General features: G+C 37.7%; 1 protein-coding gene across 5 annotated transcripts in view; it reads left to right on the top strand.

Annotated features, from left to right (window-relative positions):
• Pde1a (phosphodiesterase 1A) overlaps positions 1–6,638 on the top strand; it is a 267,795-nt gene extending 261,157 nt beyond the window's left edge. For 4 of the 5 annotated variants that reach the window (XM_034495039.2, XM_076928956.1, XM_076928958.1 and 1 more), the window contains 2 exons: positions 1,721–1,837; positions 4,102–6,638. In XM_034495039.2, the coding sequence (XP_034350930.1) occupies positions 1,721–1,794 (74 nt within the window). In that variant the 3' untranslated portion in view covers positions 1,795–1,837; positions 4,102–6,638. The remainder of the gene's footprint in view (positions 1–1,720; positions 1,838–4,101) is intronic. The other variant, XM_076928955.1, reaches the window with a different exon arrangement.
• Positions 6,639–13,649: the final 7,011 nt, after the last annotated feature.

The following is a 13,649-nucleotide window of genomic DNA, read 5'->3' as shown; positions in this document are numbered from 1 at the left end:
ATTTTTGTGAATAACCCACCTTCTATGAAATCACTTGGCAATGGTTTGTGTGTGTGTGTGTGTGTGTGTGTGTGTGTACTCACAGTTTGGAAGAAGGATTACTCTTTTGATACTGTGAAACTATGAACTTGATTATAATACTGCTTTTTTAATTGCACTTACAGAATTACCCTTAGATGTTATTTGCACATCATTTTGAGATTTAATTATTTTTATTTTATTATTTAATTCATCTTCCATTTTTCCTTACTGATAAGACTTCATTAGAAATAAAATTACTTGATTAAGTAGACTTTAGTGTCCTTTACCCATTGTAAAAAGTTCTCTCCAAATGAGATAAATATTAATGTTATTTACTTTTTTAAGTCAGTCAGTCTATTTTTACCTCTGTCATTTGTTCTTTTCTAGTAAAGTGTGTTTTGTTATTTTTCTCTTCTGGTCTTAAATAACAGGATATCAAGTTTGAAGTTTAAAGCAAGGCTCCAACATGATAAATGTCAAAGGACAAACCAAGCTGCGAGGAACAATGTCAAAGAAGTTTCAGAGCCTTGTTATAAACTTTTTAGTATGAGTTCAAATAAATGAAATATTAACTTGCTGAAAATAGAAAGGGGTTTATGAAGAAAATTCCAGTAAAGACATCCCTACAGTGGAGAGATAGAATTACTTCTTCTTATCCCAAATTAATAGAAGTGAGTTTCCCTGGGAAGAGAGAACCTATAGCTCAAGACACACTGGAATGGAATCTAATCCTGTCTGAGAGAGTGGAGAGTTCCGTGAGTCAATGGGGGAAACGACTGTATAGGCTTGAGATTTTCCAAGTGCATTATGGGAACAAATGCCTCCCAAGGGCTACGTGTGAATGTATTTGAGTGGAACAAGAACCGAAAATGTAACAGCAAGTTTCTGGGAGGTTGTAAGGCAGCCGGATGTTCTTGTTCTGCCAACAGACTGGGATGAAATCTCTGTCTATTGTCCTTAATGTGAAGTATCTGAACACATCATTCACTCACAAGATACACAGTCAGTCTGCATAACTGCCGGGTCTAGCGAGTATAAACTGTGTGGCACTGGTACTGGTCCAGGCGGCACTTGGGTCTCCTTTTATGTTTATCTGAAACTTTATTCAATTTTTAATCAGTTCTCCTCAGCGTCTTAGGAAGCATTGGAATAGTTTCCACACTAATGCTTTCCTTATCTTCAGGGTTTATATAAAGCCAGAGTTTATATAAAGCTCAAAGACTATAAATTCTATTAATTTGTTTTGGCAGATCATTTTATCTGAAACATTACTAGTCTCTTATACTCATTCTAATTTGTTTCAAATTCATAGCAGCAGCCAATCAGTACATGGTTAAAGACATTGGTTATTAGGATTTGTTTAAACTTGGTTTCAGTAAAAGAAACATCCAGGAAAATCACGCAGTCCTGCATGTGACTTAACAAATGCTTCTCTCGTATATTTTGTCTCTGTGTTTCCAGACTAAGCTGCAACTTCAAAGGTTAAACAATCATGTGAAGATGTGCTGTACTCTGCAAACCCCCGGGCTGAAAGGGAAATACTCCATCTTTGGAGAAACGCACTACAAAATCCATTATCAAAGCCTGTCTTCAGCACTTTGCAAATGGCTTTCTCCTGGGAATGTTAGTGCCCCCCCACACACACACCTGCTGCCAAAGGCTAATTTTGTCTTATCTATTTGTTATTTGATGTTTTTAGGCGAACTTGAACTTCATAAGAACTCAGAAGACTTAGGAAATACTGAAGAAAAGCATGCTGACCCACGGCCATAGGTGTGAACAAACTTTAAGAGTTCAGTTGTTTTAAACACAAGAGGTAATTTAACCTTTGAGACAAGAAACCTATTTTTTTTATTATTTAATTTTATTTTTCTACTTATTCACTTTAGATCCCGCTCACTGCCCCCCTCCTGGTCCATCCTCTCACAAACCTTTCCTCATCTTCCCTTCCCTTCTCCTCTGAATGGGTATGGGAGCCACTTGGTAAAGCCAGCATGCCTCCCTCCTGCCCTGGCACTTCAACTCCTGTAAGGATAGGCACTTCCTCTCTCACTGAGGACATACAAGGCAGCCCAAACAGAAGAACAAATCTTATGTGCAGGCAACAGCTTCTGGGATAGACCCCATTCCAGTTGTTCGGGACCCACATAAAGACCAAGCTGCGCATAAGAAACATATAAGAGACCTAATTTCTCAAGTGAATTGTTTATGTAACACCCTCAGACACAAAGGACTCCATTTAAATATTATTTTATTTTTTAAAATGTACTTTTTTCCAACTACATTTTATTTACTGAAATTACAATTTTAATACTTTAAAGCACAATAAGCTATATTTTATATGGATTATGAAAAAAGATTCCGGAAGAAACTCTTACAGTGGGAGAAGACTTAGAATTACCTTTTCTATGGCATATAGGAACCATTAATAACATAAACATCAAGTTTCCTACAAATCTTTGGGTAATAATGGTCTTATTTTTATAAATGGCTTCTGTGACTTGCTTTCCATCTGGCAGATTGATAACCCTAGTAATAATGCTGTAGAAATATGAAGAGTATTTCAATATATTACAGATATATAGAAACATGAAGTTTTAATGAGCTGATATATTAATATTAGTGTCTATTCAAACAAAACTACTGCCTTGAAAGAATACAGGATGAACAGACAACTAGAGAGGGTGATGTATATAGTATAAATGTCTAAAATTTTACAAAATGCATATTAAACAAATCAAATTGCTATAAGGAATATTATATTGCTTTAGTAGCAGGGGCATGGTAAAATAGTGAGGGAACCATGCCAGACCCCTGAGAAGTTGTCATTGACTCTTCAGATGCTGGTTTGAGTTAAATGTGATTTGGTGTTTAAGGTAATTCTTCAGTATTTGTGCAAAGACTCACTTGTGAACATCTTAGACATGTTGCATTAAGAATCCCATTGTGGCTATAATTCCTGTTTTATCCATGAATGTTGGAAATAAAGTAAATCACCAAGTGGCTTTTTAGCTTCTCATGCCCATTTATGTATTTTGCTAGTAACCATTATAACGACCGCTCACATTTTAAACACAGATTGCATATTTATTAGCTCTTGAGATTCTGGTCATTTAAGGTGAATATGAATATGAATATGCATAATTAAGCAATATTCCTCCCTATAGGACATTTGCAACCAGATATGTATGTGTGTGTGTATATATATATATATATACACATATACACATATACACATATACACATATACACATATACACATATACACATATACACATATACACATATACACATATACACATATACACATATACACATATACACATATATACATATATACGCATATATGCATACATGCATATATGCATATATGCATAAATGCATATACATCTATACATCATATATACATATATACATACACATATACACATATACATATATACACACATACACATACATATCTGGTTATATTTATAGTATAGATCTACATTATTTATGACTATTTCCCCAAAATGTATGTAGAAAATACAAGTCTCCAGTGTGTTTACTAAAATGACATTTTATGAAAACATTCTACTGAAATTAGAAACTGTGAAAAACACAGACATTCGGAACAGAGCTAGAAAGCAATTACAATATAGTAAACCAATTGCTATTCATTATAAATCTCTTATTTCTGGCAGCGTGTATAAGTCCTATGTGAAAAAGTCATTCAGTAGCTGACCCTTATGTAGACTAAATAATATTCTCTAGTTTTTTTCCTTATTTATTTTTAGTTACCCAAACTTGCAGCTTTCACATGTGGCATATTTTGCAGCCTGTAGTGTTCATGGAATGGTTAAGTTGAACTAAATACTAAATGTATGACCTCCCACACTTGCACTTTTTGGTGACTAGGTGAAAAGCTACTCTCAGAAAGTTTCAAGAACATAATACATTATTACTTACTATATCTTCTGAATATATCTCTCGAGTTTATTTTTGTGATGTAACTGAAATGTTGTATCTTCTTACCAATATCTAACCAACCCACCTTCCCGTCCCTTTTCTCATCTCATTTTCATTTGATTTTTATTTCAGGAAAATGAAAGCAGTATGAGAAACATGCAAAGACATTGATTTTCAGAAAAAAAAACATATGTTCGGCTCAGGCCATTTTAGTGAACTCTGTAAGGAACAAGAGCATAAATTTCAACCGTATAACTGAGCAAAGAAGTTCCCGCAAGTTATCATTAGGATTCTGGCCATTGTTTCTGCCATGATTTTCCTTCTATGATTTGATCATCTTTAATCAAGCCAGAGAAATCTTTTAAGACTGAAAGCTGGACACTTTCAAGTTTTTAACTTGTGCAGAAGATGAAATGGTTTTCAATGTACTTCTTGCACCGTGTAACTCAAGAGTGCCACAACGACACCGTTGTCAACAAACAAGGACAACAAGAAGAAGAAGAAGAAAATAAACAAACAAGAGAGTAAAAGAAAAGCAAAACAAAATGATGAAAACCCTGTTTTCTTGCAACACTGATCTGGTAAGACCGTCTTGTTTTAAACGTACAGAAACAGAGTCAGAATCAAAGCTATCTTCAGAAGTTGTTCATGAAGTGCCAGCAACAGCTGACTATAAGAGCTGCTGCACAGTGATTGGATGAACATCTCATTGGGCCTCCAGCTGGGAAACTACAGTGCCATCTTCCTCTGAAGCCATCAACCATCCTGCAAGCATCCATTGGGTTTTAAGGCCCTAGTGTATCACCCATGTGTGTGTGGTCATATTGCAGGTCTCATCTAGCAAGATGGGCCAAAGTAACAAGAAACATCAGCCATTGCAGAAGAAGGGCACTCAAAGAGAAAGAAGAATTTTCCTTCTGGGATATTGTTCCCACTAGAATATAAAACCATATTACAGGCTGAGGCATAAGAGATTGTGTGTGTGTGTGTGTGTGTGTGTGTGTGTGTGTGTGTGTGTGTGTGTGTATTTGTGTGTGTGTGTGTGTGTGTGTATTTGTGTGTGTGTATGTGTGTGTCTATGGTAGGTGTATGCACTCATGCTCAGAGGTGTATATGGAAATAGAAACCCATAATTTTCTGTATAGCTAATATTATTTGATGTGACTTTTTAATTTTACTGAGCAGAAGCTAACTGTAACCCTCAGAGGCCCTGCTTCTTGGCCACGTTTTGCCTGAGCATGTGTAAAGCCTTTCCTCAACTTGTCAGCCCTTTTCTTGTTTTCAGCTAACAGCAATGGTCAAGCCCAATTAGATGATGTAGCTTTTTTACTGTACATACCTTTCAGGGATTGCGAACTTCATGAAAGGTGGAAATTGAATGGAATGAATAGAGAGTTACTGTCAATTAAGTGATGTGCAGAAAGGTTCGCCCATCCTAATGAGTAGCTTCTTGCATCTGTGTTTCCCCCAGGTTCCACTAGGCTAAGCAATATTTCAGAGAGGGGCATGACCAGAAGCTTTTAAGTCTAAGTCGTGAGTTCTTTATAACTCACAACTTAGATCTACTTTAATGTGTAAGCCATATTCTCTATGCATATTTAGTATGCATTATTGTAATTTAAGATATATTTGTGTGTAGATTGTATAAAAATGCTTTTAAATGTTCTGTTAATTAGATTCTTAGTGTTACTATTGTCTAAATCTTGTTAAATAATTGAATTGTATTATAGCCATTATAATGTGATGGATATTTTAAATATCAGCAGTAAAGATTGATCTATAATAATGTGTTGAGAAGATTAATAGAAATATGTATCTTAGTAGCCTTTGTCCTTTAACATGGACAATTTATTTCTATTTATGGAGAAACTGTAACTACTGCTTTTAATGTCTTCTTTTTTTAAATGAGAGATTTACTATCTAGAAAATATTCTGCTTTCAAAGTAGAATCTGAGAGTCTAAGAAGTCTAATTACTATTATTACTAAGTGAGCCAGTTGTCTTTCAGTAAAGCTAGAACCTATAGAGGGAAGAATAAGTTGAAGCTCTGCTCCTCTCATGGCATAGAAAATACATGTATTTTGTTCTTTTAATCTCTATGCTTGGTTAATGTAAATTAAGGAATACACGCATTGATCGGTGTATGCTTGCTAGCCTAATTGTCCAGGCTATGTGACTTACAGAGCACTGTGACCAACTTGCAGGGGTAGTTGGGGAGGCACACTGCTTCAGAGCTGTCACACTGCCTGGATCACACACCTCTCTCACATCCCTCCCTTTCTTCCTATCTCCATGATGCCCAATGTGTGTCATATCTTGCCTTTGGCCTTCCACACTCCTTCCTTCCTCTTTCTCTCTCCATAGGACAGCTCCTTCCGGAAACTAATAAGTAGGGGTCACACAGGGGATCACGTGTGCCTCCAAATGTGTAGATATTGGTGTGAGAGGCACTATGAGGCAGGACTATCTCTCTCTAGGCTGCTGCGCCTGCTTTGCATTTTTACTCACAGCTACCCACCATATACTTGCAAGTTTATTTGCCTTTTCATTTAACCAGAACTTTACTTTTTAACCTGACAACCTATGATTCTTGTGTTTTTATTATGCTGTAACTCTCTGTATTTCCTACTATATATGATTGCTAAATAAATCATATTTGATGAAAATTAACCTGACCCATTTAGTCTTCCATTTAATTTCTTTTAGTAGACTGTTGACATCTTGGGAAAATCTGGAGAAACTGGGAGTAAACCAAATGAAAATCTGATTTGAGTTTGTTCAGAACATGATTTTTTTTTCTTATAAAAGAAATGATCATTGATCACAAGATACAAGTGCCTGGCTAAAAGAGTGGCTCACATATAAACATGGAAATGAGAGTCTTTTCTCTAGGTAAAGTTTGAAAGATTAGCCATTCCCACTGTAGTGTATATATAATACTCAGAATGCCACATATAAAGGTGACTAGTTCCATCCTAGGTGATCTCAAGAAGTAAAAACAAACAACAAATGGACATGAGTTGACAAAAATAATACAAAGAGACAAAAATGAGTTGACAAGAAAATAAAAGTATTGCCTGTTTTCTATGTGTAGCTTTCACATAATTCATTAACAAACATTATTTTTATTTTAACAATAATTCTGTAGTTGTATTGATACATTCAAGAAAGCCTCTTGGGACTCCTTCTTGGGTACCCCACTAAGGCCACATCTGCTCAGATTTCCAGTAATCCTTTCACCTCCTCCTGATAAACTTAACTCACTTTTGGTGGCTTTGCTTAGGTACTTGGACCCACTACAATCATTCTTTCCCTTCAGTTCTCTTGCTGAAATGCGAGGTGTAAGTGCCCCCAACCAATTGATTCAACAGCCTTAGGTGGATGGTACAAGTGCAGCCACTATTGAGGGAATACCACAACACCACAAATCGCTAAACCCAAGGCAAAGAGAGATAACTTAGTTGGTGCTTCCTCCATGGAAAGTGCTAAAAGAGAATACAGTATCCACTGATACCCCTAAGGTAAGTCTATTGTTCTGCTGTGCTCCATGGGAAAGTGCTCCTGACCTAGTATCTACTAAGGATGTTGTATTTGATGCTTTTGTGAAAAATGTGAAGGGCTGGTGTGCCAGTTCTGATTCTGGAGTAGGCTTCTGCCAAACCATGGTTCATGGAACCACAAAGGGGTTTTTTATTGAGCTTATATCAATGGTTCTCAACCTGTGGGTGGCAAGCCCATGGGGGGCGGTGGAATCAGGGGATCATTTTACAAGGGACAACGAAGACTTTCAGAAAACACAGATATTTACAACATGATTCATAGTCATGGCAAAATTTTATTTATGTGAAATACAAAACAAAGAAAGAAATGAAACACGGAACTTAGATTGATTATTGGTAGAAAGGGGAGCTGTTGCATTACAAGGCAAATAGTTCAAAGAGTACAGGGTTATGGGTGACAGGCCTTAGTCTGTGATATAGTTAGCAGGACTTCACCAGAATATGGAGTGAAGGAAAGATTGGAATTAGGCAAATATTAAGGGAGTTGCTCAAGGGTAAGAATCCCTGTTATAAACAAGTAATTTTTTGGTTTATCAAGGAAAAACAATTACCTCTACATGGTTTGAGGTAATTGTGTTTAGTTGGGCAATATCTTCTACATAGGACAACCTGCCTTGTTCCTACAGGGGGTGGAGTTTTCTGTCTTTTGAGCATTGAGCATACGTCCCACTATAATTGAGCAAGGCTGCAATTGCCTCTTGGTTTGGGCTGTGCTTTTCCACTTTGGAAAGTTCTGAAAAACTTTTAAATTCCTCTAACTGAATACAAAATCTATAGCATTCAATTTTCCTCAAAACAGAGCTAATCACAAAAAGCCCTGTAACTGTGGCAACATCTCTGCTCTGGCCACTTCTATCTGTCAGAGCTCATTGCTTAGCATGTTCCGGTCCATTTGGAATTCAGATGCTCCAAAGGTTAGGAGAGCCAAGTCTGGAAGGAGGAACAAAATTGAGGTTATTTCATGTATGGTCAATTTGAATCTCAAAATTGTGGAGAGAAACCAAAGACACATTTTTTTTTAACTCCTGAAGAATAACTATTAATAGCCATTAGAGTACTATTGCATCTTGAAATAAATAAAGCTGAGGTATGTGGGAACAACACTGAGGATTGGGGGTGAGAGATAATAGAGTCACATGATGAATTCCGGGAAATCTGACTCCAGAGACCAGATTTGGGGTGCAGATCTGAGTTTATTGCCCAGCCCATAAGCTTACATACACTGTTTGAGCCAATCCCAAGACCCTAAATCCTGGGCCAAATGTATCTCACCACACTGTCACAATGCTCCAATGAAAGCCCCACCTAATGAGGTAACTCAGAAGGAGTTGGGAGAGTACCCTCACCTGTGAGGGCTTCAGTGAAGTCTGGGGAAGTGGCCACCAACCTGGTCTCAGTCCCTTTTTGCTGTTTCACTGGTGTGCCAAGAGCCATCTTAGATCAAATGCTGTGTGTGGCACATCAGGACTCTTGGAGGAGTCTCAGGAGCCTGTGGCACCTTTCTCTCCATTCTGCTTTTTCCCTCACAAGGTTGACTTCCACATCCCCCACAGAGATATGTATATCATGAGGACAATGTAATATTATAAAGGTTTATGTCCAGTAGCAGTTTTTTAATGCAATGAATTAGAATCTCCTTTTCCAAAAGAAGGTAGCTTTTTGTGGATAGCATTTGCCATTAGAGAGTACATGAAGGATCTCCACCTGAGAGGAAAAGAAAGCTACTTCTCCTGTTTCATTTTCAACATCTTTGGCTCTGGAGGATGACAAAAATTTTGGTTTTATTTTCCCTTAAATTTATTTGGAAAATTACTTATTTCTAAACTATTATTAGATGCAGAAATAAGTTCTTTAATGTGCTCATCCTGAAGACATTAACTATACCAGTGAGCTCATTTACTAGAACTTACTTTTGTCATAAGTGTTAAGGCCTAGGTAAAATATTAAGGCCTAGGAATGTTAAGGCCTAGGTAACAGTTACTTGGCTAGCCTGCCATAATGGGGAAACTTTTTCATATGTTTCTGCTGTTACTAGGAAACTTTGTAATGCCAAGATTATTATTCTGTTATGTTCTGTGCCCTTGGAAACCAATCATGATAAAAGTCAATAGAACTGTTTTATGTAGTTACCCACAATATGCTTGGACCTGAATCAACCACTGAACAACACTTCCTGCACCTGTGTATAAGCTTTTATGGTATAAAAAAAATTGTTGAATGGATCTCAACGTAAGAGAAACATCTGCCCCACTATAAGAAAGTATTTGAAATAAGACTTCCATTTTGAGCAGTAGTTGGTAAAGTTTAAGTTCCCAGGACCTCTCTGGGAATTGACATCCTGGGTGGCAAGTTAAGATATGAATGTTAGACAAGTCCCATCCTGGTAGACAAGTTAGGAAATGAATGTTAGGCAAGGCAAGTGTGCTGTTACACCTGAATACCCCAATCAATGGGAGCAGAATAAATGTACAACAAAGACATGTTCCTAAGTCAATACCCTACTCCTAAATCCTGATTGGAGAAATAACTTGACACAGATATTTGTGGGTTTTGGCCTTAAAAATCCTGTAGAATCTTAACTCAGGATCATGGTTCTGTTCCCAAATCTGTGCCATGGCCCTGAGGTATATGCTCAATAAACTATCCCTGTCTGATCAAGTTTTCAAGTGGTTTGAGAGGCAATTCCTGGAACCCAACAATAAGTACTGTACATATTTGTAAGTCAGTTAAGATAGAGTTTGTGGAAGAATCTTCCCCCAATGAATAAGGATTTCAAGGAATCAATCACTGGGCGAGTAGGTGCAAGAGGGGAGTCAGGAGAAAGATACTTCCTTTTGGACAGGAGAGACTATGGAGACACAATGTAGGTAGTGAGAGGCCCCCGGGTTAGGTGGCAGATCTGCCAGGATGTGCCTTCAAAAAATTTATAACTTACATAGCTTACAAAATTAGGATGCTAGTTTCTATGCCCAACGATTGTGTTACCTGTAGATTCTAAACTAAGACTTTATGGTGTTTTCCTTCACATGGTGATTCAACTGAGTTCCAGAAAAAGGTACAGCAGCAGGGCATCCCAGCCAGCCATGGAGGGAATTTGGAAGTACAGGGCAACAGCCTGCCTCAGGAACTTAGTGAGCGAGGTGGAGAGATTTCAGAGCTTTGAGTCAGAGAGTCTGCAGGGCTGAGAACAGGTCAACCTATCTGCTGGGCTGAGAACAGATTGGCCTGTCCACTGGTGCCTTGCTGACGGTAGCATGGATTGCCTTTTTAAAATATATTTCACACAGCAAAAGTTTATTTGGAAATAACAATCAGTGCACAGTGTATGAATGAATTTTACTGCAGTGTATGCATGTTTAGTATATCTATGTTTGAATGACTGTATGGACCTTAATGACATAAGATAAAATATTAGAGACTTTAAGATTTCACAACGTAGAGTGGGGAGATGGCTCAGTTGATAGAGTGCTTGCATAGCAAGCATGAGTATCTGAGTTCAATCCCCAGAACCCATGTAAAGAAAGTGAGTTATACATGGTAACTTGAATTTATCATCCCAGGTTGCTGAAGTAAGAGAGGCAGAATCCTTGGCATCACTAACCATCCGTCCTGTCTCAAGTAAGCAAGGTGACAGACAAGGCTAACCTTTGGCTTCTATACATATATGCATGTATGTGCACACAGCCTGCCCCCCCACATGCATCCTCAAGAACACACACACAAATACACACACACACACACACACACACACATACACACACACACACACACACACACACACACAACTTACAAACTATGTTTTCTATCTCCTCCTCCAAATAATTGAATCACACTTTCCCTTTTGGAATACTTAACCATATGAAAGTACTTCCTATTTCAAGAAATCTTTTTAATAAAAACCAATGTGCACGTAGTCACTTTCTATCCAGTTCCATTTTTTTATTATACAGAGCATTAATAAAAAAAGAACTCTTCACATTGCTTCCAAGATAGACTAAACATTCCACGAAAAAGGAGGTTTATTTCTTGTTGCTTTATTCTCTTGTAGTCTAATAAATCATGCAAACATTATGTCCTAAGTCATTGGAGTTTCAACTTTCCTGAATTCCTTCAGGATTTTTCACTTAGAGTTGTGGTGAGGATTAAATACATGGATTTGGGTAATGTATTCACTGGTAGGTTGAAGGAGGTTAATCGCCTTTTTAAAATCTTTATCCCCAGGTAGAACTGGAATGTAGAATCTATTGATTCAGTACTAAGAGTATTAGCTACAATGTATTCATATACAGTAGTATCTGAACACATAGTACATTCTATGCTCTGAGGATATATATAGATCTATAAAGTTCTTTATTCCTTAACTTTAACAACTTATTTAATTCTTTTTTTTACTTTATATTGATTCTTTGTGAGTTTCACATCATACACTCCAATCCCATTCATCTCCCTGTCTCTCTATGTCTACCCTCTGCCCTTGTAACCTTTCCCTTCCCACAAAGAAAATTAAAAGCTAATAATAAAAAAACTTAAAAATAAATAAAACAAAACAATGCATTAAAAACATTTCATTGTGGAATCTGCTGAGTCCCTCATGGCCTTGGTAGGGACATAATGATTAAGTTCCTGCCCCTGGGACAGGACCAGCAGGTGTGGGCCTCCATGAATGTTTATGGTTGCTATGGGGACTTGTTAATGGCTTCTGTGTAAGGCTTGTTTGTATAATAATATACATATTTTCGCATTCCTTCAAGGAATGTCCTTTTTGTTAACATTAATGATTCCATGATAATCAGAGCCAGCATGAGTCTGGGGAGGCAAAGGTGTGGCTAATGACTCAGCAAAATGGTAAATTCTGGGAACTTCAGGACAGCCCTTAAGTTCCCACAGGGAAAAAGAACTAAAAGCATGAGTTCAAAAATATATAATTTCTAAAAGCATGAGTTTAAAGATATATAATTTCTCAACTATGCAAAAAAGGATGCAATAACAATTATGAGGGACTTCACATGTAGAGTGAAAAATTATAAAAATCATTTTATAAAATGTATATAGGCTTTTCTTTAGGCCTCACTTTAAAGGGAATGGAAAATTTTCTCTGAAGCAAGCTAAAAATGTAGACTGGCTGGTTTCAGGAACCGGAAGAGAGGAATGCAAGTCATCTAGGTGGTGCTGATAAACTAGTAACCACAATGACAGGGCAGGGCTGTGTCCAGAGCAACTGAGAAATAGTTGAGCAAGTGACAGGGCAAGACCACAGTGACATAGCAAGACCACATTTTTGAGAAGAATAAGTATACAGTGTTTTCCACATGACCCTGACTCACTTAGGTTGGGTTCCTCTGGAATTTTCCACTATTTTTATGTTACGTTTTCCTTAGCAACCCCTCACCCCCTCCTCACTCCCCTGGCTTGTAGTTTTCTTCTTTTAAAAAGCCCCTCAGCCAGCCGGTCTCTGTCAATTCAGCTCCTGCGTGGGCAAATGAATTGACCATTAGCCGGCTAACTCTCCCAAATAAAGCCTCTGCTGTTTGCATCCAGATTCGGTGTCTTGCGAGTTTTTGGGTGGCTGTGACTTGAGTGAGGGTCTCCCCAGAGAGGTGGTCTTCCCACAAATCTAAAGACACAAAAGCAGCAGCTGAACTGTGAGCCAACTTGTCTGAAAGATACTAAGGAAGGAGGTAAGAGATTTAGAGAGTGGTGATCACTTGAGATCCCACCCAGCTAAGTGTTGTTGTTGTTTGTTTAGGATTACAAAAGCAGACAGATTCATGAGTTCAGGGTTGGCCTGGGACAGAGGGAGATAAGGCCTAGAGGTGGTAGAAATGGTAACTTCAGGACTGGGTTCCACCTAGCTAGTTTATTGTCTGTGCTTAATAGAGGCAGGCAGATCTCTGAATTCTTTTGCAATGTTAAAAGAAAATGTCTCCCAAGAATTAAGGGGCTGGGTCACAGAATGCTGATTCATAAGAAAATCAAAAGAAAACCTAGAGTAAATGACTGGATTGATATGTAAAATAAGACTGGGCCTATGATCTGCAAGAGAAGAGCTGTCAAGAGAATTTTTTGGAATAGCAAGGGAGAACTGCTTGAACTGTCTCCAATAGAACATAGAGAGAAGACA

The sequence above is a fragment of the Arvicanthis niloticus genome, chromosome 2, assembly GCF_011762505.2.
Source record: "Arvicanthis niloticus isolate mArvNil1 chromosome 2, mArvNil1.pat.X, whole genome shotgun sequence".
NCBI lineage: Eukaryota > Metazoa > Chordata > Mammalia > Rodentia > Muridae > Arvicanthis > Arvicanthis niloticus.
This window is presented reverse-complemented; position numbering and strand designations above follow the sequence as displayed.